Source organism: Henckelia pumila, chromosome 2, assembly GCF_033568475.1.
Source record: "Henckelia pumila isolate YLH828 chromosome 2, ASM3356847v2, whole genome shotgun sequence".
Classification (NCBI taxonomy): Eukaryota; Viridiplantae; Streptophyta; class Magnoliopsida; order Lamiales; family Gesneriaceae; genus Henckelia; species Henckelia pumila.
This window is the reverse complement of record NC_133121.1, coordinates 176609622-176636510: the sequence shown is the minus strand read 5'-3', so window position 1 is coordinate 176636510 and position 26889 is coordinate 176609622. Positions and strand designations below refer to the sequence as shown.

Here is a 26889-nt window from a genome sequence, read left to right as displayed (position 1 = left end):
CCTTTCGTAATAGTTGCACATTTAACCCTTGCAACGACGATTTTGTTAAACATGCGTTGTTTTTGCGCCAAAATAATCATTTTTTTATAATATTAGGATTATGATACGAAAATGACTTTTTATTATTGTAATAATTTTCATATCTACTCATATACATCATCCACATCAAAATAAATAATTTGTATTCACAAATACGCGTGATGTATTTGAGTAAATATGAAAAATATTATAATAAAATAATGACATTTTCGTACTATAGACCATATATTGTACCATAGACCTAATATTATCAAAAAAATTGTTGATTAGGCGATGTAACAACGCATGCTCAATAACTCATTGAAACAAGGGTTAAACGTGCAACTATTACAAAAGGTTAAGGTCTAGGGTGTCTATTAAAATTTCACGGGGAAAAATTGTGTATTTTCGATATTTCACAGGGAGGTTTGGTGCAATAAACTCGGTGGCTCACCTCACATTGGTAGGCACAGAGATGGACACGGTGGATGGTCAACATATTAAAATTGATATATATAAAAACTAAAGTAAATATCCAAAGTATAGGTGCTAGGTCGAGACTCACATCATCTGAATAAAGATTCTTCTTGAGCATGAATCCTAAGCGCCACGGTCACTTTCGGCCACCCAACGTAAAATGTATATTCTTTCACTTGAAATGTGACCTCGAGGCTAGTAGGCTTGGGGAAACTCGAGCCCGAATATTTTCGAAAATTATTAAAAACGATTCGACTCATTGTCATTAAAATATTTATCCAACCATATCGTAACACAATACAGAACACCCTTGCTTCAACTCGATTTTAAATCCGATCAACTAAAAATAAAAAATATTTAAAGTCGAGGCTTGAGTTCAACTCGGTTTGCTACTTGTTCAAGTTATTGTTATAAAAATAACAATCAAGCTATCCAAGTCTGTCTTTTTTATTAATTACCCCACTGCCATGACTTTAAACTCATGCATGCGTGGCCTCTTTATTCCTACAATGGACCACAAAACTTAAAAATGAAACTTTCACTCAGAAAAATCAAAACAAGACCGTAGATGAAAAACTCTTAGCTAAATTCATTCCACAGGAAATCCAATCTGGTCGACTAACAGAAGTCAATACCCGAACCATACGACGTTCTTGCTTTTGTCTAAGCAGGGAAGTCGCGAATGGTGCGTTCTTGACTACTCGTTCGAGTAAAATAATAAAGGGCTGCCAACAAAATTAAAGTACAAATCCCTCAACAAAAAAAAAAAAATCGACGGTAAAAAGAAGTTGTAAACTGTAATGAGTCTTGGCAGGGAGCAGCAGCAACAGCAGCAGCTGATAAGTCAGCTTCAGTATTGATGAGAGGACTAAGGTGCATTCAAATTCTCCAACTAACCAAAAGATAGTTCCCTCATCCATTCAATATCATCAAAGACAGTCTGGAGGGGCTGTAAATGTTTTTCTTTTTCCTGATCCGTAACGGTCTTTATAAGACGGTATACAAACACTAGCAGTACCCTCTAGTATCAAGAAGTTGTGCAATTCAAGGCGGCTTTAATTTGGTGTACAGTGTTGCTGATAAGGTTATTAACCGTGGTCACTGACTCGGGGCTCATTCGGGCTGATGGGAAGCTGCTCACGAGTATCTGAAACACGACGGTGATGAGTGAACCTGATGACCTCCCACCAGCGCTAGGATTCGAGCTGGTCGAGGCACCATCACCCCCGCCTCCTCTGGTTTGGAGGTGGTCGGGCTGGCCATCGGGTGAAATAGTGAAACCAGATGGCAGTAGAGGGATATATGAAGGGTCTTCGCCACTCATTGCTATGTTGATGGCTGGAAGGTCGACGGGACAGTACACGACAAGTGCACCAGATGAGTCTATGCAGCTTTCTTGAAGTATCAGCATGTTGTTTTGGCTTGTGTTGAAGGCCTGATTTTCCAAGAATTCGTGGATTGTTTCATACGTCAGTTTCAAGTGGTTTGAGCACAAATCAACTATGAACCGAACAAAGTCGATAGTGGAAAATTATTTACCCGGAGAACTGATATGCAATTCCCAGGATGAGAGCCATTTGCAATGTGAGCAACTTCTTGAACTGGATTTTGATTTGACAGGACATCCCACTGAAACATTAAACAAAATGTAAGATCAAAGTGAAATTTGAACATTAAACTCTGATCTATAAAAGGTCAGAAAACTACCTGAGGTCGAGTTCTTTCATCCCTGAAAAAATTGAACACATTCTGTGGAGGTATAGGGAGCCAAATAGTGGCGGCTGCGCTAAGCACCACACCATTTGGCTGGCCAGGATCGGTGCTCTTGTGAAGTGTCGCTCGGACCTCAAACTCATTCAACCCCGTATTCGTGGTCCATTGTTGGCCATTAGCAGGGTTTATACTTGAACAAAAGTTGTTTACCATTCTCTGGGCAAGTTTCATCATGCTTCTTTTGCCTTCCGCCAATGGAATCACTATAAACAGAGACATTTGTAAAGATCAATATTTGTTACTAAAACATCTAACTTCGAACAAAAGAATGGAAGAACTTTAGAAGGATTTACCCCCTCCAAGATCACGATTCGAATTTTCAGTAACCATCAAGCAAGCAAATCTTTCGCATATCCTTTGAAGATTCGAAAGCCATCTTTCAGCTCCAAAGGCTAATCCACTTTGAATGAGTTCCCTATATAGCCTATGAATGGGAGCTTTATCTTCGATTTCCCAATGCTCCACCCAAGTTACCTGATGATAGTGAAAGCACAAAAAGTTCTTATAAACAAATTCGCAACACATCATGACATACTAAAAACACGTATCAAGTACACTCAACGACCTTTGAATAACCATTAGGCAAGTCTTGTATCAGGCATCCAGAAGGAAGCTTGTGAACTTTACATGAAGAAGAAAATTGGCTGCCTTGATGAGGAATATCAGAGGAAACATCGACTATTGCCCACGAGCCTTGTTCAATCTGCTGACAGAACCGGAGGAAATAGAATTGCCTAGTCGGCACCAAGGCCGAAAGAACCTGCAATTCTTCATACATCTGCCACAAACAGAAGAAATTTGAGAAGAAAAATGAATTAAGTTTACAAATTAACCTAGATGAGATTAGTTTCTTTTTTTACCAATTGCAATGTGCCGCTTCGGCCTCCAGGCATTCCGGATGATATTACTTCAATGGTTCTTGCCCTTGAGACAATTGTAGGGAACAATTCCACCCACTTGTTCTGGCATTTTAGAGCAAATCAGCACAAGATTATTCGAAAAGGATTATTTTGTTGAATAATATGGTTTTTTTTATGGCAAAACAAAATAAACTCAATAAACTAACCGCATCCATGAACATGTCGACCAATGCCAAACCGTTCATTATCACAACACCTGAATCTCGCGATGCTTCGATCCGAATGTTGGGATTTTTCAAGTGACTATTAGACCTTGGGAAAATACTATCATAGGTTTCCAGGTTAAGAATTTCCCTGCCATCAGCAGTGGACTTCATCCAGATTGGCTCATTGGCTTGCAAGAGCTTAATCAATTCATCCATTGCATTGACCGCAATATCGGCCATGAGGGACTTATCCATATCCGAAATGCTCATCGGAGGGAAGGCAAGATTCGGAATCACACTCGAAGAACTTCCGGGAAGAAGATCAAGATCAAGAGAAGGGCCAGGAATTCCATGGCTTCCAAAACTCGCCATCGACAAATCCAAAGATGATACATGAATAGGCTGCACCGGTGGCAGCTGTGAAATAGGCCTCCCAATGTATTTTGCTGCAATGCTAGAAATTCTGTCGAGCTACGAAAATGAAGTAAGGTGTCAAAATTTCGAAAACACGGGCAAAACATAATCAATCCAACCAAGAAACAAAGAATGGAGAATCAAATGAACCTCTTCTTTTAGATGGGCGTTTTCGATTCGCAGTTTTTGCTCGTCAAAGTACGAGTCCTCAGAAACAGGGGGACCTCCACAAGAGGGGCAGATTACATTCCTCAGGGCCTCTCTGATTGCTATATTTTCACACCTAATCTTATCGTTTTCTGCCCTAAGTGCACAGTTATCTGCTCTTTCATGTTGTGCCTAAGGCAAAAACACAAAGTACATTTCAATCAACCATAATATTGAAGATTACAACAACATAGAAAACAGCTAACATAATTAATAAAAAAAAACCTTCATCTGAGTTCTTCTGTTTTGGAACCAAAATTTGATCTGCCGAGGATGCAAACTCAACTCTCTGCTCAAGTGATTCCTTGTCTTCTCATCTGGGTGGGGACACTCTTTGAACATCCTGAACACACACAAATCACGCACAAAAACCTCAGTAACATCAAACCCACTTCCAAAAATCTTTCATTTGCAAGAAAAGACAAAAAAAACAAAATTTTTTCGGGCCCAGATGAGAAATTTTAATCAATTTTATAGCTATCATGGCCTTTGTGCATGGAGTTTCTGTAGCGGATGTATGTAGAATAGAAAAAACAGCGTACGATTCAAGCCTCTGGATTTGGTTGGCCGTGTGGCGATGGTAGCGCTTCTTCCTCCGGTGAGGATCGGAGGCGTCGCCGCCACTGGAGCCATCTCCGCCGCCGCCTCCGCTGCTGAACTCCATCCAAAAATCGACTCTTTTCCACTCTCCTCAGCCTCAGAAGCAGCAAAAGCCTCGATGTATATCAGCAAAAGCGCACACACCGATTTCAAGAATCTCCACCAGATTACAAGCAATTCCCATAATACACCGTAATAACTACTCAGCGGACAAACAACATTAACTCCCAATCCCAACAAGAATCCCTCCAACAAATTAATATATCCCTTTAGAGACCAAGAAATGAATCCGCAACAATAAAAGAAGAAGAAGAATATCTGGGATTTGATTCCGGAAACGACACCAAGTCTTGGGAGTGGATTTTTCCCGTCAGCATTGGTCAAGGCACGAGCAAAGCTCCCATTTTTGGAAGTTTGGCTTGTGTAACGGTCCCCAAGAACAATCAATCACACACAAACAACACACAAATATATATATTTGGAAGAAGATTAAAGAAAACAGAGAGAGGTTGGCATTTGGAGTCTGGTGCAGATGAGAAGGAAGATGTACAGAGTTATTAATATGGAAACGAAGAGGGAGTTTAGGAGAGGAAGAAGATTGGTAAAAGAGCCATTGAAGAAAATCAAGGAGGAGAGATGAATTCAGACTTCATAGCCAACGCCCCATAATAATAATAATACGAACCGTATTAATTGTAACAGTAGGCTACCTACGCTATACTGCTACGTACACACACTTTTACTACAACATTTACATACATACATATATATATGCACTGTTCTTACATTGTGTGAGAGAGAACGTGACACAGGGGGAAGATTTTGTATGCGAGAGAAAAGTTAATGGTGTGTATTGGGAACATACATTAATTTGTGTAATCTATCTACAATTTTCTACGTAAAATAAATATTTTTATGCCTTTTGTTTTTATTTATTTGGGTTTTTTTTTTCTTTTTTCGATTATGCTTATTTGGCATTTTTTTTTACTGTTCTTTAGGTTTTTTGAGTCATTGATTGTTCTTTGTTGTGTTTGAAAGAATAGCTTAAAAAAAAATAGGTTGTGTATTTTCTTTATTTTTAATTGATGTGTTTGATTTAGGTAAATTGATTACACCATAATTATTTTCGAAGTTAGTGCACTGTCATAGGCGTCTAAGTGTTTATATAGTCTTTTTTTTCTTATTAATTTGATTTACATTTAAATATGAGTAATATATTAATATTATAGTTGTAAAAAGTAATAAAATGTCGTATTGTCACTTAAATTGATTATACTTATATGAAGGTTGTGTTATAATTTAAAAAATTATCGAGAAATTAAAATACAATTTGAAATGTTGAAAGTTTTTTAAAAAAAAAAAAGTGTAATATTTATAAGCGCAATATTGGAGAAAAAAAATAAAAAAAAGTGGTTGGTGTTTTTTTTGTTTCTACCATACAAATTCTTTATATATAATATAATATAATGTCATATAGATAGATCAAACTAATGCTTTGAAATTTACTTGAATTTTTTAAATTCAAACAAGTCAAATAATTTAAAATCAGAAATCAGAAATTCATTAATACAAGCTTAACCGCCACTCGCTTTGGAAAATTCCTTATTTTGGTATTATAATATAATATACAATAAGGATAATGATGATATTTTACATGTATTTTGTGGAGAGTAAACACAAAATTTCGATTTGCTTGCGAAAAATTATGAAACATTTTTCAAATATTTGGAAGATGTAATTGTTAGTACACCAATGTTGTTGATGTGACAAATTATAAGACATTTGATTTATGATTAGGATAAACCCTTAATGTAGGTTGAACTCTACCTACACGGATCCAGAAGAAAACATAATTTTTTAGGGGTTTAGTTCTTGTTATTGTTAAATCCAAAAATTCAAAATTGATATGCAATTTACCATAAAATAAGTAGAATCTAGCCACATACCAAATCAAAATTAAATCGTAGATATAGTGTATAAATAGTACCTTTATGTTAGCATATCATCAATTATATTTGGGAAAATGATCGTTGTTATTTCATTTATAAATGCTTCCTAATTCAAGAGATAATAATAAGTATTAATGTGTTGATAAAATTATCTAAATGTTATTTTAAACAAATTTCTAGATATATATTTTTCGATTTTTTTTGAATATTAGTTATTATAAGTTGTAACCGACGAATTTATATGGGTTAGTGATGAGTGGGTGAGAGAGAAAGGATAAAAAGGAAGTAATTAATAGAGAGGGAGAAAAGAGGGGTAGGGGCTATTCAATGTTTCTTCGTGTAATACGCTACCATCGCTATGGTAATGTGTGAATTTTATTTTTTTTATGAAAATAGTTTTGAAAATTATTTAAATTTTTATTAAAAAAATAGTTTTAGGCAAAATATAATATGAGGTAAAATTGATAGAAAGAATAATTCACTTTTAAAAAAATATATAGCAGATTCTTTGTGAGATAGTCACGATCGTAAGAATTCATGTGTGATGATTTAACGAGTCAATTTTTTGAGACGGACCTTCTTCTGAAGTCATCCGTGAAAAATATTATTTTTGACGTAAAAAATTATTAATTTTTATCATAAATATAAGTCGGAGACGTTATTTGAATAAAAATCTATGAGACTGTTTCAAAAGAGACGATACTCATATCCAATATATAATTCGGGCGAAAAGTAATATTTTTTGACATAAAAAATAATATATTTTTTTCAAGTTGAAACAATCTTATAAGAAATTTTTTTATTATCGTGCTTTGACTCTATATTTTCAATTCTCTTTTTTTTTTTAAACACTATATTTTCAATTCTCATTCTTTATATTTTCTATATAATATATCCTTTTTCAATAACTTTTCAAATATTGTTGTGAAAAGTGAAAAGTCAAAGTTCATTTTTGTTTTCGAAGTTCAAATTGATATCTAAGAAAGTATTTTCATTTTGAACCATGAATCATACCGAAAATTAATAAGAAATAGTCGGGCAAACTTTTTAAACTATATATGATTTTTTTATATGATAAATTGATAACACCTAGAACCTTCTTCTTTTTTTTTTAGGGATAACACCTAGAACTTTATATCATTTTTTTAGGAAAATAGCATAACATAAAAACAAAGATTATTTTAGGAAATTTATATACCGTGAAGAAGACTTGAGTTATTTAAAATCATTCATAAATATAAATATAAATAATGTGAATATATAGATATATTCAAAGCTCACCGGAGAAAATTAATGCCGGTGGCTACCGGCGGCGGAGTAATATCAAAGGACGATTTTGTCCTCCCCGTTGATTCTTGTGGATGCTTTTTGTGTTTTTCATGTGTTTGTTGAAATTCCACACGTTGCTTCATATTACCATATTTATTAATAAATGAAATAATGAATGGGTAACTTATTAATCAAAACTTTAAATATGAGTTGAGACTGAAATATTTTTGTAATATATCACATTGTCATGTGATAAATTAATTTTAAAATAATAACCATTAGATCTTTATTGCAAAACATCAATAGTTGCGACTTCAAAATTCATATATTAATTTTTAAATCTTGGTGATTTATGATCAATTAGGACAAAACACGGATAAATCCAATCCAACAACAATATGAGAAATTATCACATGGATTTGTGTAATAATAAATTATTTTAGAAGCTAATAAATCTTTAATTTGGTGTAATAAATTTTAAGGTATCAACTGAGGACATCATAAATATTTTTTATTTGGATTGATGGAATTTTTGAGGTAGTATTAGTGCCTATAAATCTTCTTTAAAAAACAACAATTATGGGAACGCATTTGATTGAAATGTTAATAATTGAATATTAATGATTATATGGAAATTAATATTTTTGATTGAGTGTGTAAATGAAATTAAAAGCTTTTGAAATATTATGTAAGGGTTCAAACTTCAAGATACAATCATCAAAAATTAATTTCTCCAAAATTTAAAACCTATTGAACTTCATAGGAATTTTAGTCATAATAACCATTTATACCACCCTAGCCTAGCTATGTAGAGATAATTACATAACTATATTAATATTTCTTGCTTGAATGCACAATTTTAAAGACACCCTCGGGTTCATGTACTCATACAATAGTTTACTTTTTTAAAAAAATTATTTCTTTTTGAGAAAATAGAGTTGATTTTATTTTTAAAATAATTTTCACAATTTCTTGTGATTCGACTAGAAAATCCCTATGAAAAAAGTTGACATGACTTTAAACTTATAGGATTTTAAGGCGATTTACTAGAATACCCCTAGTGGGAACCTCCCCAAGTTAGCCTCCAATATGCATCTTAATGGTCGGAAAATTTTTCATCTTTGGTGATTATTGGGTTTTTCACATGAAACTACGTGCACTTCCCATTTCCAACACCTACACAAATTGAATATAATCATCTAAACAAATTTATACTCCTAGTACATTTTAAAAAGTAAATAAAAAAAATAAAACCATAGAAAATACTAGATTTATACAAATATCCGTCCGTTTATTAAGAAAAAAACAAAGTCCGAGAAAAACTAGATCGAGACCTCCATGACTCAACATGATCGCGAAAATAAGAGGTTGATCCTCACTTCATAAGCTTTACACGATCACTGATTTACATGCTTAAAAGACCAAAATAAACTCTTTTTTATGATGATGGGAAGACAATTTTTTTCTGTCACATATATTTAGGATTGTGTGTTTTTTTTACACATATTAAAAAATTTTAGAAAATGAAAATTTTAGAAAATATTTTCAATTTTATACTTATTTATTAATTTAATGTTCGATAAAATTAAAAAAATTGAAAAAAGTTAATGTATTTAATGATAGGGATATATTAATAGATAAAATAACATAAAATATGAAAATTTGATAATATATTTGAGCCGATTTAAAAAATATATGATCTTTATATTTAAAACGAATGTTGCATTCTTCTACGATTGAAGGTAAAAACATCTTGTCACATGGTATATTTCTAATAGAATTAACGGTAACAGATAACAAATGACATTAAGCTTATTAAAAAGAGCTTATAAGCTCCTAGTGCTTAAAAGTTATTTTACGAGCTTATAAGCTGTTAGAACTTATTTTAAAAATAAGCTGTTAAAGTGTTTGAGTAAACTTATTTTAAACAACTTAAAGATTTGATATGTTTGGTATTATAAGATCTTTTTATTGTCAAAATTACCAAAAAAAGTATAATTCTATGAAAATAAAATTTTTAGTTATAAACATACGAAAATAGTTTTAGAATAAACATATATTAAAAAATAACATTGTTTTAATATTTTACTTTAGAAAAATTTATGTGATTTGTAATTTTTTTAAAAATAATATTTAATATTTAATGAGTGGAGGATATGATGGAGATTTATGAAAATATTCAAGGATATTTTAGGGAGATAGAATATTAAAATAAGATCTTTTTGAAAAAAGTACCTCCTCTTACTTTTTTAAAAACAACTTATAAGCTGTCAAACAGTTTATTTTGACAGCTTATAAGCTGTTTTTAAAAAATTTTGCCAAATAAAATTTGAGAGCTTAAAAGCTCTAAAACAGCGTATAAGTTGTTTGCAAGAGCTTTTAAGCTCTCCCAAACAACCTCTAAATTGGTTGGAAGTATGCGTCCAAAGCCGACCATTTACTACCATTCAAAAATAATTATGCCCACTAAATCATTTACTACAATGTCAAATGTGTCATTTCTATCAGGTTCCGAATTTACCTAAAAATATACATATACTATCATTTATTATTCTTCCAAAAAAAAAAATTATTCCCACAAATTTCGTTAAAGAATTACAACTTAATTTCTTCCGCTCGTGCTCTTCCCACTTATAAGTTTCTCACTAACATATTATTGTCATAGTTATATTTTGTAAAACGATATCACAGATCTATACTATGAGACGGATAGATCATCTCATATCTACAATGAAATGTAATATTTTTAACATAAAAAATAATATTTTTTCATGAGTCAAGTTGATTAGGATATTCGTCTTACAAAATTGACTCAAAAAACTATCTTATAGGAGTTTTTGCGTTATTGTGATTCGAGTACATTACGTTTTTTAAAAAATTAAAAATGTACACTGCTCACCAAAATGACAACATTTGAATTATTATGGACAAAATAGCAAGGCAGGAGACGAAACAATATTCAATAACCTTAATTCTCATGCCAACCATTGTCCAGATATTACAGCCCCCTCACCTGTTACTGCTGAGACCCCAAAAACTTCATTAAATTGAACCTTTAATAACAATAATGCACACCTCATTGTAAATGAACACAGCTTGCATCTTAACTTTCGAGCATATACAATTATACAACAAAATAATGACAAGTTCCTGCCCAAACTGAATTTGGTCAGGTAGTAAGTAAAGCACAAAAAAAAAAAGCTAGCACATAAAAAGAAACGTACGTCGTTCATCGAAACAATGTTACATGTTATCATGTTTCAAGAAAATGGGGAGGTATACTATTGGATCCTATATATGATATTGGCCTACGGAATGTATAAATATACTGTAGTACATAGAAAGATATGCATGCCTGTGCGTGTGCATGTGCGTGTATACTAGAACAGATGAAACGTTGGTTTCTAAAGTTTAATTATTTGGAGGGTTGGTGGAGGAGTCGCCATGGCTAAGACGTCGTTTCTTCCTATATCTCCATGCAACTTGTATTCGTCTGGCTGCAAGTGCTCGCCAGTAAGGTGATTCGTACCTGCAAGGGAGAGGCGAGCTATGAGGGGTTCTTGATTGATACTATACTATGAAGCTGTGATGGCATGACATGTTCCTTTTGTTGGTGTATGTAAAGCATTAACAATTACCTTATGGCCCCCTGAACTCGTTGACTTCGCAAGAATCTTGCGAAAAGACTGGTGACTTCTTCAAGATCTGTCGCTCGCAATATAAACGCCTCTACGTTGGTTATGCATCTTACCACCCTGTTACTCAACAGTCTGTGTCCTGGAATCCTGATTCTTCTTCCATCTGGAAATAGAAGATAAATATACTAATTTCAGATGATTTTCATCGTACTTTATTCGAAAGGTTGATGTGAGTTTCATTTAAAAAGTGGGCAAATCTGATAAAGTTGCTGCTGCATGCTATAAATTTGATCCCAATGAATGCATCTAGAATGCTTTCTACTTAAGGCTATCCCACTTATAACTCCCTCCATCTTCCTTTGTTGACGGTTGGTTCTGATATTTGATTATCTCATTCTTCACTTGGTTCTAAAGGGCAAGTAAAAACTTCAAATGCAGAAACAAGATGCTTCAAACAAACATAGACTTTAGTAGAATTTTAGAACCTGAACTTATGAGTGACCCAACAATAGTTAGTGCACTAACGTGCTCCCTCCCGTGTAAGCCGATAACTGATGGAATATATGCTCGAATTGGTATACAAATAGTTCACATGGATGTTTATCAGATATAGAGCAACACGGCTCAAATATAAAGGGGATTGCACTTAAGGAGTCTTGAACTTGGTACATTCGAAATCACTTGTGCCAAAAACTTAAACCTATGGGAGTTGGTCCAACATAGCTATATAATTTAACAAAGGATGTAAGTAAAGCACGCAAGCAATACACAGAAAACAGAGAACCAGCTGCAATTTTACCTTTATTTACAGAAGAATGTTCGAGGCACCATGTGAGTAGCTCTTCTCCACAAACATCTCCTTCGGACAACGGAACCACATTGTGATCTTCCCCGATACTCTCCATCTTGCCTCGAATTATAAATGTCATTTTATCAACAAGACCGCCACGGTATAGGATTTTGCTTCTTTTGATGTACGTTTTTATCCTTAGACGCTCGCATATAGCATCTACAATAGGTTCATCCAATAGTTGGAAAATCCGGACCTACATTTGGCATATAGTCAAGAAATTCATCAGATAATTCAGAATCTTGAGTGTTTATTTGTATCTCAGGTGTCATGTGAAATCTTCAAGACATGTTTTTATGAGGCTACCTGTTAGTGAAAAAAAACTAATTTATCGACAGAACTTACTTTCTTGATGAACTTAAAGAGATGGTGCCTTATTTCTCTTTGAAGGTCTTCTGGTAGGTTCTCCATTAGCATTTCTTCATTTACCCCGCGAGTGGCAGCCCAGTTGAAACGCTCTGCTTCTTGGACTCGCCTGCATAAAAATACACCACACTCGGTCCAATCAATCCGGTCATGCTACTCGTTTAGATGGAATAAAACTGGGCCATAAAGATTCACATAGATGATCATAAATTCAAAAATAAATGGGAAATGAGATTATGAAAATAGTGTAACAGGATAAATAAAGATGGCACCGTCTTAGTTCTTCGGGCAAGCGACGATGGCTCATCCACTGCTCAACATCACGGCGTCTCAAAGACATTTCTAACCTCCTATTGGAAAAAGAATAAAACATTTCCATTAGTCAAAACTAAATTTTTGATTGAGAAGATATCAAGTTCACTACAACGGAAGTCGTTCAGAAGATCTTACCTCCTGCCAAGCGCCTGGAGGAAATTCTGCATATTTCCAATCAACAGAGCAAAAAGCAGGAGGCCGACCCCTATGATGGTCATGGTGAAAGAAACTTCCCACACGAAATAACTTGGAACCTGATTCCCAGCGAGGGTGCTAATTTGCTTTGTTAACACCAAAACATTATAGTGTCAGTGGAATAGTGAACCTTTCCAACAATACGAAAAAGAAATTCCAAAACTTATCATGTGTTTTGCTAAACTATGTCAGAAAAATAAACTGATTGTAAAGCAATACCATACCTGGAATCCCCAAAACAAAGAGTACACGTATCTCGTGATCACACTTTGTTCAGTGGTTAGATTAACAGCATTCTGATAAATTCCGTAATCAAAACTGCCTTCCCCAAAACAAGCAGTTGAATTGGCATTGCTCTTCCACTGTTCCCATGTCGAATCGCTCCTAAAATCCCCATAGTCATTTCCATGTCCGCAGTCAATGAACTCCATGCACCTCGTCATGTTGGTGCTGCGACAAGCATCTCTAAGGCATTGGTTCACTCTCTGTTGTTGCATTTGATGCAGAAATCAACATCAACGTTTAAAAAGAGAACATGTTTTGCTACAAAAACATTCAGATGAAAAAGGCTTGAAGAATATGAAGGATGACGGAAAAAAATATAAGTAATGCAGGACACAACCTGTAGGCCAAAGAGATACCAGCATGAGCCCACAACGTGGCTAGCCAACATATAAATCAGAAGATTTATGACAAAGTTTGCCCATGCGGACTCAAAAACAAATCCAGTAGGAGATTGACCAGCTAGCAACGGCAAGAATCTGCACAGCCTCGGTACATATTCAACAAGTATCGCTGCACGTAAAAGATTTTTCGCGTAATTGGCTCCATATGATCCTATGGAATCTGGTACAATCAATAATATGATGATCTACAGAAGCAAACAACCCAGTATCAAGGTATGGCACTTTTTTTTACCACAAAATAGACTCAAGTAAAAGAACTAGACCATATGCTGATAGTTGGAACAAAAATTCATTAAATACCGAATGCTCAACTAAAAATATGGTGCAAAACGACAATCAGTGGATGAGAATGGAAGTTACGAAATAAATAATAAATCTTGATAACAAGTTTGGCATGTCTCAATGACCACAATATCACGATGAAAAAATAAAACTTGTGATAATATAAATTCAGCAGAAGAGCTAGCTGCTAGGGAAATGGATACTTTACCTGTGGAAGAGGAAGTACAACAAAGAAATCAATAGAAAAATATCCAAAAAGATAATTCCGGGCAATCATTTTAGGATCATCAACCAATTCTCCAGCTCCCATAACTCTAGATTCGGGAGCAACATACGCCAACCTAAACTGCAAAATGAAGATGTATCTTCACTTGTAAAACATGTACATCAAAAGGGATAAGCACAAGAAATAATTTTATGAGTTTTCACATGCTTTGACAGACCAAGAAGATACCGTACAACGAGGGAAATGGAAAACAATTTTTATCAACTATAGACAAAAATAACTTACTTGGTCTAACAATATCAAGTAACAAAATACAAGGCTTAAATGATACCAAATAGTCGAGTACAGGTACCTGAAGGAGGATATGAATCAAGTAAATGAAGTCAGTTAGGCTCCTCAAGACCACAATGGTTGTCGTCATGGGCCAATTCAAAACAATGCACTTGTTACCCTGACAAAAGAAAGGACATCTTAATTGGCCGTTTACTATATTTCTTATAGCACCTTTACCACACAATTATTGACTTGTCAAAAAATGGAACGTGAATGATAACGTTAGCATTTGATTGCGAGAACTATTGTGAAAACGCCTCTCTACGTGGGATTATTGATTAAATAGGATATAAAAGTTAACAACTTTAAGAAGTATACCTGCAGCACAGAGAGCAGAAAGAAGAATAGTGGGTCTATAAACACTGCAAACAAGCAAGAAATCACAAAGAACTTGTTCCATCGTTGAACAAATTTCGAATGTGGATTCATGACTCCAGGAATATAAGGAAGCATAACCGAACATGTTCTCTTTGCCCAACCTTTTGCATCTCCATAGAACATATTGTGAAACTGCAAAGAAAATATATGCTTATGAGACACTCTATAAGGAGAACAGATGGCATAAGAACTATACCTTGGCATCATATATTTCTGATGTTCTTGATTGCTTCTGGCGCCCTTTAAGATTGTAATAAGTAGGGCATGTCGTGCAGTACGGATCATTGCACATCCCCAACTGTCCAGATTTTAGAAGATGTTCATTTTTGCCAACATAGTTGTCCATTGGCCATTGATTATTATCCTTTCCATTGATAGAGGAAGGATATCTTTCAATTTTTGGTTCAGTATTCATCTGTTCGGGTGGTTCAAAGATGACCTCGTGGTTACGGTTGATATATAAAGGACCACTCCTCTGAATGAAGGGATTCTGTCTTTCTTTCCTCAAAGGACCCGTGAAACCCATGACATTATTGTTCACACTTTCAGAGGCGTCGAAAGAGTTCATAGGAAAAGACATCGACGCACTCCTTGTCCTAATTGAAAACTCACTGCCTGTTGAACCGCTGTGGTCGTCTACCTGGAAATATGTGGCTGATAGCATCGGTATCCTTTCTTTTTCAGACGAATCCATCACGCCTACAAGAAAAGAATTTAACTGAATGAAGGCAAAAATGTTTCGGTTGTTGATATTTCGGTTGATCAATCACTGTGACAATCATAACACAGATCAAATGTTTGTTTATAGTCTTCCTACTTCAGATGAGTGTCTATAGATGGTCAGGGACTCGGAATTCAAAACGCAATCAGTGAATGTCCACAATAACAAATCCCACAACGCAAATGCACACCAACAAGAATCATTTACGCAACGCTCTACGACGATCCCAGTTCCACTCATATACCAAATAAAGGATCCAATTCGGAATCCGGTTCACTCCATCAGCATCTCATTCTCATCTATAAAAGCACACAGCATATCAACTCTAAGTAGACATGGTCATACATAGAGTTCACTCAATTTTCCCACTCTTTCCTCTATTTCGAGAATTCACTCTCTAATTTGCATTTCTTTCTTCGTCCCTTGATTCTGCTCCAATACAAACGTATAAACAAACACTTCTCATGGACTAAATAATCACCAGCCTCTTCCATCTCTTACATTAGATATTCCCACATATGCCATTCACGAATGCACTCGGATAACCCAAGATTATGCACGATTCATTAACTACAAGAAACAACAGAAAACTCGAAAAAAGAACCAAATCAAACAACAGAAAAATCATGAAAACAAAAAACCAAGAAAGAACAGCTCCCACAATTCCCTGAAAAAGGAACAAACAGCCACCAGCAACCATGATCAAAGATTCAAAGAACCCATTAGAAAAAAATAAACAAGAGAGAACTACAAACCTCAGCAACTCAAGCCAAAGGGGTGGCACCAACCAGTCTCTTGATGAAAAAGTGCGACAAAAATGAAAGCGCTGGGGGGTTTACTACGTCGCAGGGAGACGAAAATAGCGGGTAAGTCTGGGGAAGAATTTTCTGAAGGAAATTCCCTGAGTTGCCATACCATACGAGCTCTTGAAACCTTTACGTAGTTAAGGATTGACGTAGTGTACTATGTTTTGCCGTACTTGACTGGCCAAAGGTCTCGTCTTCTTTCCCTTTGTCAAAATTTTCAATAATGGACGAGATTATTATATTTTTCTTTGTTCTTATTTTCATCCTTCGAGTATTCAATTTTTATTTGCATATCATATTAGTAGGACGATCGGATATTTATATCTTGTTCAAATATATTTTTCGTCTTATGATTTGCAATTTTTCGCTCGTCATCTTATTATTTATAATTTTAATCATGTAACTTGTATTTATATCATTTTTTGGTACTGGTGTAGTGAATTTTCATTTTTGGTTCCGTAACTTTTTTTTTTTTTGGTTTTATTAATTTAGTTTATCATGTCTATTTGTCAAATGATAACCGAAAATTTAAAAGGAATAAAAAAATAAAATCATACAAGTAAAAGGCTAAAAATGAAAAACACATACAAGTTGTAAGACTGAAAACGTAAATGAACCGTAACATGATATAAAAAAAATTATTGTATTTTCTTTCTATTTTTTGGTTAAATTTTCATTTTTAGTACTGTATCTTATAATTTTTTTAAAAAAACTATTGGATAAGATTTTATAAAACAATCCGTCTTTTGTTTTATCTCAAAATAAAAATGTAAATTATTGCATAAAAAATAGAAATGTAAATTATTGAATTTTGTTTTCAATTCAATTGTGGTAAAAGTAAAATATTCATAATCTTAAAAGTCTGATGGATAATGTTGGCTGCGATTTTGAGTAGTGCTCATTTTAGGAATAGAAATCGAATTGTATATGAGGAAATCCCAAAAATGATGTATCTATTGTACTTTGGTGACTATTAATTTGTTTAGGAAAATAATATATTTTTTTAATTTTTAAAAATCTTACCATTATTTTTTTCTATTTTCCTATTAAAAAAATCAAACTATATAAGCATGCAACACATGTATCGGAGTGTGTGTATATATATATATATATGTGTGTGTGTCTTACTATATTATTATAGTAAAAATCTTCTAATTAACTTTCAAATAATTGGTGAAACTTGATTTGAAATTATCATTATATCCAAACTTCATTTTCAATAAAAACTATAAAATTATTAGGCAAATAGTCATTTGATGTGGCTTCCTAGTTTTTAGCCATTAGATATTTTATTATTTACTAAAATGACACTTATTTTGTGATTTTTTTTATGTTTTTTTTATTTATGAAAATGTCACATAATTTATAAAATTGATATAACTTGCGTTATGTGATTATTTGTTTAGGAAAATGATATAGTTTTGTATTTTTAAAATTTTAATTTTAGTTTTTTCGTCAACAAAACAGAATGTATTAGAAGGCAACGCGTGCAGCAGAATACTAATATTTAATTAAAAATCTACGCTCTTTACTGACTAATTCTCAATTAATTTTTTTGACGTAATTCTCAATTAATTTAATGAAGCTTTAATTAATTTCAACTATATTTCATTCAAGCATGCTAATCATGCACTAACTAGTCTTGTAATTTGGTGAAACCCAAAATAAATTTATACTTACAACAAATTTTAGATTCAACAACATCTAAAAGACAACGGTTTTGTGAAAAAATTGTTGTCTCTTAACATTTCACAACGGATTTGTTAAAAAGTGTTGTTGCTTTCCTTATTTTGATAAACAACTACAACGGATTATAGCCTACGACAACGGATTTTAAAATCTGTTGTCTATGAACGTGTTTTTCATGGCCTACGACAACGGATTTTAAAATCCGTTGTCTATAAGCGGGTATTTATATAATCTACTACAACGGTTTTATTATTTTGTGTTGTAATAGAATTAAATTTTTTTTTCTTTTTTTCAAAATATATTAGTTAAAACGGGAATGATTTCTTACCTCTTCTCTCGTCGCAGGCTTCTTTCCTCCTCTCTCTCACAATTGATTCTCCAATTACCAAACCCTAGCCGCCCTCTTCGTTTACCACCTCGCCGCCGCAACACTCCAGCCCAGTAGTCGCCACCACCTCACCGCCGCAGCCCAAGCAGCCAAAGCATCTCAGGCTCTCAATGAAGCGAACCAAGCATCTTCGTTTAGGGGTTATTCCTGATGGATCGAAATGGTGGAAGGATACGGGAATAATTAGCTTCGATCTAAACTTGAATCTCAAGTTTAGAATCCCGATTTCTGCGACTAGATTGCGACGGGACTGCGCTTTGTTCATCTTCTTTTGTTGGCAATTTTTGCTCCGATTTCAGGTTGTTTCGTGGTCTTTTAGTTTAGATTCAAAATATTCCAGTTCAACACCGTAACATCATATTTTTTGTCTGATTTCGTTGCACATTACTTGAATTTTTGGCTCATATGTGTCTGCTGTTCCAGTCCTCTTTACTTGCATTAGTCGCATATGCTTCAGACTCTGGTGAAGCCGATCGACTCAGGAATCTTGCTTCCCCTGATGGAAAGGTTGGATACGTTTGATTCCATCTTTTGACAATCAGTTTCCTTGATCTGTTTTCTTATGGTTATTTATGTTATCTTCAGGAGGAATATGCGCAGTATGTTATTGCAAAACAGAGAAGTTTACTCAAGGTCATGGCAGATCTTGCCTCTGCCAACCCTCCTCTCGGTATTTTCTTTGTAGTTGCTCGATGCCTGCAGGTCATATTTTACTCTATCTTATCGTCCCCAAAGTAAGTATTTATCTTACTGGTCCTTTGTATCTGCTTGAGTAGGCTGCAATTGCTATATCAAATGCAATGCTAGCAACCATATAATTGTTCTTGCTTATATTGCTCCTTGCCTTCATTTTCTCGTTTTATTGACAAATCTTCGTGAACTCAAGTTCTCCCATTGTTTTCTAGGATTTTTCACCATCAAGAATCCATGTAACATGTGCACTAGTTTATGAGAAAATGCCCACATGAAGAATTCACAAGGGTGCCTGCTCAACGTGGATGAAGGTATGTTACTCGTTCTTGAGATAAGGTTATATACTCTTAAATCTTTTCTTAATTTTCTTGTGATGCCAAAAAGTCAGTTATTGTTTTGACCCACCAGTAGATTTTCTTGATTGATGGTGCCATTCGATGCACACATTTTTTCCCCTCATTTCTCGTGGAATCTTCTTATTTGATAGTTATTTCTTGAATCTTATTTTTTGCATCCTTTTAGAATGTTGTGCCTTTGAAGGAAAGCAGCAACTGCAGTTGGGCGCCAATTTTTGTTAGAACTTCAAACTTCAGGCTTCCTGTTGATCCTAAAACACCCATAATAATGATCGGCCCAGGGACTGGCTTGGCTTCATTCAGGGGTTTCGTACAGGTTTTTGTCAAAATATTTCGTGTAGTTAGCCTCAGTAATCTTGTTTAAATACTCAAAATGATTTGTTTTATATTCCGATGATTACACCATAAATGCTTATTCATGTTAACAGGAAAGATTAGCACTGAAAGAATCTGGGGCTGAACTTGGTCCTGTCGTGTTATACTTTGGATGCAGGAACCGAAAGATGGTTAGTAGAATAGTAGTAGTTCACGGAGCATTTGTAAAATGTTCTTACTGAGTAAATTTATGCTGCACATTAACTCGCGTCATCTCCAGGACTTCATTTACGAGGATGAATTGAACAACTTTGTTGAAGCTGGAGTAATTTCCAAGCTTGTGGGATTTCCAGTGAGCGGCCGTCGAAGAGTCGAACGAGAAGGATGTTGTTTGAGTTTTAGTTTAGAAGGATGCTGCGATGTGGGCTTTTCGTAAGTAGTTCTTGAGGCCAATATATATGTATAAAATATTTTGTCTGCCCTCATTTTATTGCTTCGATTCTAGCTGATTTCCATGTTTTTTTTCTCCTCCATGTTTATCTTGGGTTCTAAGATAAAACGTAAGAGCTAGACTCGATTATTGAGCTATTTGATTTTCAGCTCTGTTTTTTCGAGTATCAATTAAGCTAGTATATTGATGTAAATATACCTCAAATTTTGTGAAACTAGTTGTCAAAGCACGTGGTTAATTAAAAAGAGAAAAACATTAGATACATAGGAGTAATTTAACAAGATTAAAAATCTGACTTTTCGATGATGCTACTTGGAACCTACTTGAGCTGTTTGAACTCGGCAAAATTTGATTTGACCGAGATATAGTTGAGTTAAGATTAAGCCACTTGCAACCCTATAATGTTTTAATCTTCCTGTTCTATTTTGCTTTGACATACTTTTTTTGTTTAAGAGTATTGATTTCCCTCGATGCATTGGATCCCTATCATGTTGATAAACTGCAAACCCTTGCCCTATAGAATACTGGAATCTGATCTTATTTGAATTGGTTGGAATCATTTCTGGTTATCAAGATGGTATAGAATTTAAGCACCTTAGATTTCACATTTTTCCTCCAAAGTTGATGATTTGCTTTTGTTGTGCTTAGTTTTTTCCTGGCTTTGTGTTTTTTCAATGAGACAGGTTACTTGAGTTTATCATGTGGTGGAACAACGAATTACATCGATTCTTCTAACATTTCATGGGCACCGGATGTGGATTATGTAGCTAGTGAAAACAGTACAAGTGTGGTTTTTCTAGAGGGGACATCTTCGTTTAGTCTCCCTGTCCGATTTTCCCAGATTATGAAGCTAGAAAGAGTTACCGTCTTCTGTTAATCATTTGATTTGAAGTTTTTTTATAGTGTGCATTGCATTAGAATTTAATTTCGAGTGATTTGTAATACTAAAAAAGTGTATATTAAATTTTATTTTTGAAATTTTAAATTTTGGTTTATTTATGATATTGAAATTTGTATATTATTTTTTTTGTTTTTTATATGGAAAACGACAACGGATAAAATCCATTGTAGTAGGATTCTAAAACTGTTGTAACTGAAGGTGTTGTTAAAAGCACGTCCCTACAACAACGGATAAAATCCGTTGTCTTTGTCCTTAAAGACAACGGATAAAGCCCCTACGACAACGGATAAGATCCGTTGTCTTTGAGGGAAAAGACAACGAATTTTATCCGTTGTCGTAGGGGCTTTATTTTATCCGTTGTTTTTGTCCTTAAAGACAACGGATAAAGCCCCTACGACAACGGATATTTGAGGGAAAAGACAACGAATTTTATCCGTTGTCGTAGGGGCTTTATCCGTTGTCTTTGAGGGCAAAGACAACGTATTTTATCCGTTGTCGTAGGGGCGTACTTTTAACAACACCTTCAATTACAACAGTTTTTAACCCCCTACGACAACGGATAAAATCCGTTGATACTTATTGGTAATTTATCATTCTTATCGTTAATTTGAAACTTATTTTTTATTTTCCTAAAATATAAGTCTTTTTCAATCTTCAATAATATCTTTAACTATATTTTAAAATGAATCATTTATTTGTTTATATTCTTAAAACTTTAGATTTGATACTCTATCCTTCCTAATAAAAAAAATATGAAAAAATCATTAACTTGAAAATAACATTTTTTAAAAAAACTACTATTGCTAAGGTAAATATCTCAATTGTTTCGTGCAAAAAAATCTATTTAGTACTCACATTAATGATTTAATCAACAAAATTTATTACGCAATGTATTTTTTTATACTAATGTAATTGGTTTGTTCAGTTTAGTTTTCTCTAAAACTTGAATGAAACCAATTTTTTCAGTTTCCTTGATTTTAAAATCAATTCAAATCATGCAATTTAATTTGATTGGATAATGCTAAATGTACATCAAATATATTGTATAACGATATTTACATTAATTATATCATGAGATTTTTAATTGAATTTATCTTGATAAATGAAATTTTTGTGATAGGAGGTCAATATGAGTCTGGCTAAAAAAAAAAAGTGATGGATACAACCTAACTGACATATTAAAACAATTGAAATTAACTTGCAAATTAAAATGAAAAGTCTAACTAAAATGTAGTTTAACACAATTATATTTTTTTTGGGTGTTCGGATAAATAAAATAACTCATACGTCATCCTTTCTTCCTTTTGGGAAGACTATTAACTAGAAGGCTTGAAACTTTACAAGCAGTTTACAAAATCTCAATTCAGTTTGGACTTACTAATACCAAACTGAAACTCCTAGTATACTCAACTGAACAAAGAACAATATACAAACAACCTTGGATACAATAAATTTATAACGTAAACTCCTAACACAAATTGATCCTCAAAGATCAGATATAAACTATGACGTGTGTTTTGAATGTTTGATCAATTTAGCTTGGGAAAACTTGAATATTTAGAACTTGTTGCTTCGAAAATTGCAGGGGGCCTTCCTAAACTAATATTGTCTTTTATTTATAGCCTCTGATTTCAACGGTCACGAATTTCAAAAAAATCCGTCATATTAATTACAGCCGTTGGTTTTGTTTGCCCTATTCCACATCATCATTTTCTGACAATCGTACAATTGTAGTGTGCTTAAATCTCTGCCACGTCAGTTTGGTACATAAAATTTTATCCAAATTCAGCTATCATTTTGTCCTTAAACAAATGTCGGTTGGATTCTTAACGAATGAATTGGTAGCTTTGTGCTTTAAATATTTCAGTCGAGTTCACATTCAGTCTAGTTCACCATTAAGTTGACTTGTCCAATTAAGGTAGTTCAGTTTAGATTGTGAACTGAGTCATTCAGATCGGTTTAGTTTAATTCAGTTGGGCTTAGATCAATTTTTGCATTTTATATTTGTTCACACCAAAACCTTAAATGTTGTAGTGAACCGTATCCACAAATCATGATTAATGAGTAATTAATCATGAGATCATGTTAGATTAAACAAAACATGATTAAAGAAATTCCAAATGGATTAACGGAGTACAGAAATGGATCCAGGACACTCGAAATGGCCGGGAATGTTTGGAGGGTTCGGAGGATCCGAACCAGGTTAGGAGGCTCCGAACTGGTTCGGAGGATCCGAACATGAGATCGGAGGATCCGAACTTGCATGTTCAGCTGTCCGAGAAAAATACGTCATTGGTGACATCACTGATGGGAATTCGAAGGATCCGAAGTCAGGATCGAAGACTCCGAACAGGATCGGAGGCTCCGAAGTCGAGTTCGGAGGCTCCGAAATTCGCCTATAAATAGGGGGCCGAGATTTCATTTTCAAACACACCGAATTCCTTTTCTCTCTGGATTCTTAGCCTTCTAACTTGGATCTAAGAAATTTTAGGCGTTCTTTTGGTATTCCGGAAGTGGCATAGCGATCCAGGCATCGTAGCGGAGCTGTGGCCTAGTTTTGAGGCAGTCGCCATCAGTGGGCTGAAGACGAACGCATGTATAGCTTTTGCTTTTTAAAAATATTTAGGAGTATGCAATAGCTTAGTTAAGACTTTTAGAGCTTATTGAATGATGCATGGGTAATTGCATTGTAGCGTTGATGATAGGCTTGAAACCTAGAGTGGGACTGCTAGGAACTGCCTGTAGAAAGGTACGTAAGCAGGGACGGAGCTAGAATTTTTATGTGAGGGGGGCGAATTTAATATTATACAATTATTGATTATTAAAAAATTTAAAATATATAATACATAATAATATAAATAAATTATTTTTGACTCATATCATTGAGAAAAATTTATTATAGTTTTGAAAAAAAATCTGAATAACTTATAATGAAATTTAAAAGAAAAAGAGAACATGTGATTTCATATTAAATTACGTAAAAGTTAAAACAACTATTTCAAAAAATTTTAATATTTAAAATACTAAAATTAAAGCTTTAATCACTGGAAAAAATATTTAACATATAGAATAAAGATTAAAATAATGTATAAATTTTTGTTATTTACTTATATATTATAATTAGATAAATTATTATACTCGATTTTTTAAATTTCAAACTAAGTAGTGACAAAATTTATTATGAAATTTTGAACAAAGTATGTGTAAGTGTAACATTAACTATAAATGTTAAACATAAATATTCTATTTCATTTGATAAACTTATATTTAATTACAATTTTAAAACCTAAAAATCCATGTTGTATAAAAATTAAAATAGTTAAATTAATCTAATTAATATGTTTGTGACATACTAACTTATTGTTTTTCAGTTTTTTAGAATAGTAATTATAATTTTAGTAATTTAATACAATCAAAAATTGATGATTGTACAAGAAATCAAATTAAAAATATAATTGCTTATTTATAGGTAACTGTTTTTTATTTTTTAAACCATCAAATACGTTTCAAATTTTTTGCAAATGTCATTCATATTATTATGTGAATTTTTGTATAAAAGTTTGTTTATGCAACATTAATGAAAAATATACATTGATCTCAAGAGAACCCATTTTTTATTGTTTTTTATTTTTTTAATTATATAATTATATATATATATATATATATATATATATATATATACAAAAAAAATTTGAAAAAAATTGAGGGGGGGTCGACGGCCCCCACTGCCCTCCCTCTAGCTCCGTCTCTGTACGTAAGTACTGACTGAGATGATCAGTATGATATATGATATATGTGTTGCATGAGCATGTGCTATGTGTTTTTCATGATTTACGGCTTTAGCACATGCATGTTTTTACGGTAGACTGCATCTGGTATGATGTGAGTCATGACAGTTTTCATCGGTGATGAGTTATTCCTTATGGATTCGTGTCTGGGAACGCTCAGCCCCTGATTTTGCTATCACTAGGAGCGACCACGACGGTGAAGTAGACACTATAGTTTATAGGGGAATATATGAATACCCCGCGGAGTCGCTCTCTTAGCACGATACTGTGTATTCATGGCGCCCTGATCTTATTGGTTTTAAACATTGTTTTAAAGTCATTTACGTGCTGCATATATTTTATATATCATTGCTTTCGTATTGAGCGTAGTCGCTCACGTCCAATATTTTTTGTGTGTTTGGACACCCCATTCGACGGGGCAGGTGTAGGTGCAGGTTGAGTATCAGGAGCTTGGAGTAGCCGATGGCCAGTGAAGACAACAGAATTAGCTGTAGGTTTTTGCCCTCTAAGCTTATTTATTCGATTGAGTTGTATAATCGAATTTGTTGTATTATGCCGGTCTGTTTTTATTTAAGTCTTCCGCAACAATTTATTTAATGCATGCTTAGTTATGCTCTAAACTCTGATTAGGTAGTGGATCCGGGTTGGTTGCTACAAATGTTCTCCAACATTTTGTATTGGATTATTTTATGTTGTAAGAATGATTATATAAATATTATTATACGTGTAGCATGATCTAATTTGCTTTTACAATTTGGTCTGTTTCGTGATTAGTGAATACCCTGTGAAGGGTTTACTTGGCCAAAAAACGAGTAGGGCCGGTCATCCAATATTCCAATTTATCACCCATTTTTACTCGAGTAACCAGGTACAATGACCCAATCTAATTTGTTTAAACACGCAAATGTAGAATATGATGAATAAAAACACAAGAACGAAAGGTTTTAACACATTAAAATACAAGTAATAATTAGGTTTTTTTTGTGCTTAATATATTTAATATATATATGTATGGCCAGCTGCCGATCAATTTCCCTTGCAACCTTGCGTCCTTGCTTATATAGACGATTCGAGCATGAGATATCACGGGAGTGTCCGAGAGAATTTCTAGTGGTAAACATTTTTTGGATTTTAGTTGGATGAAAATTGTAGTGGCCCATCATAGATCATCTATTAATAAAAAAAACTTTAAGCATGTAATTAACTTAAACAAATAAACATAATTAGAGTAAACTGCAAAACTTAATTAAATACCAGTCCGAAAAAATTGAAAACTCAAGTAAATATTAATTATACAATACAATCAAATAAATAAGTATAAAAAATAAACTTAAACTAAACCATCGGTAACCTCTGCTCTCAAGTTCCGGTCACCGATTGAACACTGATTTATCTCCTAGTCAATCTACAAATTGTCCCGTCGAATAGAATATCCGAGATAAAAGTAGAGACATGAGCGCTGACTCTCAATACATGAATATGAGTATATATGTTTATGCATTGCATCATGAAATATGAATGATCTAGCAAACATGGATCAAACTCTAGATAACATTATGCTCAGAACATAGGCGCCACAAGTATGCGCACGCTAATCCGAATATCCAATGAGAGCAACACATACTGACTCCGATCTTGGACTACCACCATCCTGGGTGACCACGCACGCTGCTCCATCGATCCAGTGGGTGTCAGACGATACTGATTGTACAAATAAAAATAGGGTTGGGAGACCCTAG

At 33.8% G+C, this 26889-nt stretch overlaps 3 protein-coding genes across 6 annotated transcripts; 1 reads left to right on the top strand and 2 right to left on the bottom strand.

Moving 5' to 3' along the window:
• Positions 1-1090: 1090 nt before the first annotated feature.
• LOC140882186 (homeobox-leucine zipper protein HDG11-like) lies at positions 1091-5195 on the bottom strand. Its single transcript, XM_073288007.1, has 10 exons — positions 4498-5195; positions 4181-4298; positions 3899-4087; positions 3335-3805; positions 3129-3230; positions 2834-3046; positions 2562-2742; positions 2203-2471; positions 2035-2124; positions 1091-1930 (listed from the first exon to the last, which is right to left on the bottom strand). The coding sequence occupies exons 1-10, from the start codon at positions 4617-4619 to the stop codon at positions 1523-1525; spliced, it is 2163 nt and encodes a 720-aa protein (XP_073144108.1). The 5' UTR covers positions 4620-5195; the 3' UTR covers positions 1091-1522.
• A 5754-nt stretch (positions 5196-10949) lies between these two features.
• LOC140881414 (probable cyclic nucleotide-gated ion channel 20, chloroplastic) lies at positions 10950-16756 on the bottom strand. Its single transcript, XM_073286705.1, has 13 exons — positions 16519-16756; positions 15239-15741; positions 14983-15174; positions 14684-14782; positions 14314-14451; positions 13760-14008; positions 13362-13622; positions 13078-13223; positions 12900-12977; positions 12607-12736; positions 12211-12457; positions 11412-11574; positions 10950-11302 (listed from the first exon to the last, which is right to left on the bottom strand). The coding sequence occupies exons 2-13, from the start codon at positions 15734-15736 to the stop codon at positions 11185-11187; spliced, it is 2319 nt and encodes a 772-aa protein (XP_073142806.1). The 5' UTR covers positions 15737-15741; positions 16519-16756; the 3' UTR covers positions 10950-11184.
• Positions 16757-18606: 1850 nt separating this feature from the next.
• Positions 18607-21460, top strand: LOC140883764 (NADPH--cytochrome P450 reductase 1-like). 4 transcript variants are annotated; one of them, XM_073290349.1, is made up of 8 exons: positions 18607-18945; positions 19070-19153; positions 19232-19380; positions 19552-19650; positions 19862-20011; positions 20124-20201; positions 20291-20442; positions 21145-21460. In XM_073290349.1, the coding sequence occupies exons 4-8, from the start codon at positions 19645-19647 to the stop codon at positions 21194-21196; spliced, it is 438 nt and encodes a 145-aa protein (XP_073146450.1). In that variant the 5' UTR covers positions 18607-18945; positions 19070-19153; positions 19232-19380; positions 19552-19644; the 3' UTR covers positions 21197-21460. The 4 variants fall into 3 exon arrangements, 2 of the variants coding, with proteins under 2 accessions (XP_073146450.1, XP_073146449.1); XR_012150455.1 differs by lacking the exon at positions 19862-20011; XM_073290348.1 differs by having other exon boundaries at positions 19232-19650.
• Positions 21461-26889: the final 5429 nt, after the last annotated feature.

Coding starts and splice junctions, on each gene's coding strand:
- LOC140882186 (XM_073288007.1), bottom strand. CDS start 4,619: ATGGAGTTCAGCAGCGGAGGCGGCGGCGGAGATGGCTCCAGTGGCGGC. Junction 3,806..3,898: donor ACGCCCATCTAAAAGAAGAG/GTTCATTTGATT, acceptor TCATTTTCGTAG/CTCGACAGAATTTCTAGCAT. Junction 3,231..3,334: donor TCGACATGTTCATGGATGCG/GTTAGTTTATTG, acceptor CTAAAATGCCAG/AACAAGTGGGTGGAATTGTT.
- LOC140881414 (XM_073286705.1), bottom strand. CDS start 15,736: ATGGATTCGTCTGAAAAAGAAAGGATACCGATGCTATCAGCCACATAT. Junction 14,783..14,982: donor TTCTGCTCTCTGTGCTGCAG/GTATACTTCTTA, acceptor TTCTTTTGTCAG/GGTAACAAGTGCATTGTTTT. Junction 11,303..11,411: donor CGAGTTCAGGGGGCCATAAG/GTAATTGTTAAT, acceptor TCTCCCTTGCAG/GTACGAATCACCTTACTGGC.
- LOC140883764 (XM_073290349.1), top strand. Junction 20,012..20,123: donor CATTCAGGGGTTTCGTACAG/GTTTTTGTCAAA, acceptor TCATGTTAACAG/GAAAGATTAGCACTGAAAGA. Junction 20,202..20,290: donor GATGCAGGAACCGAAAGATG/GTTAGTAGAATA, acceptor CGTCATCTCCAG/GACTTCATTTACGAGGATGA.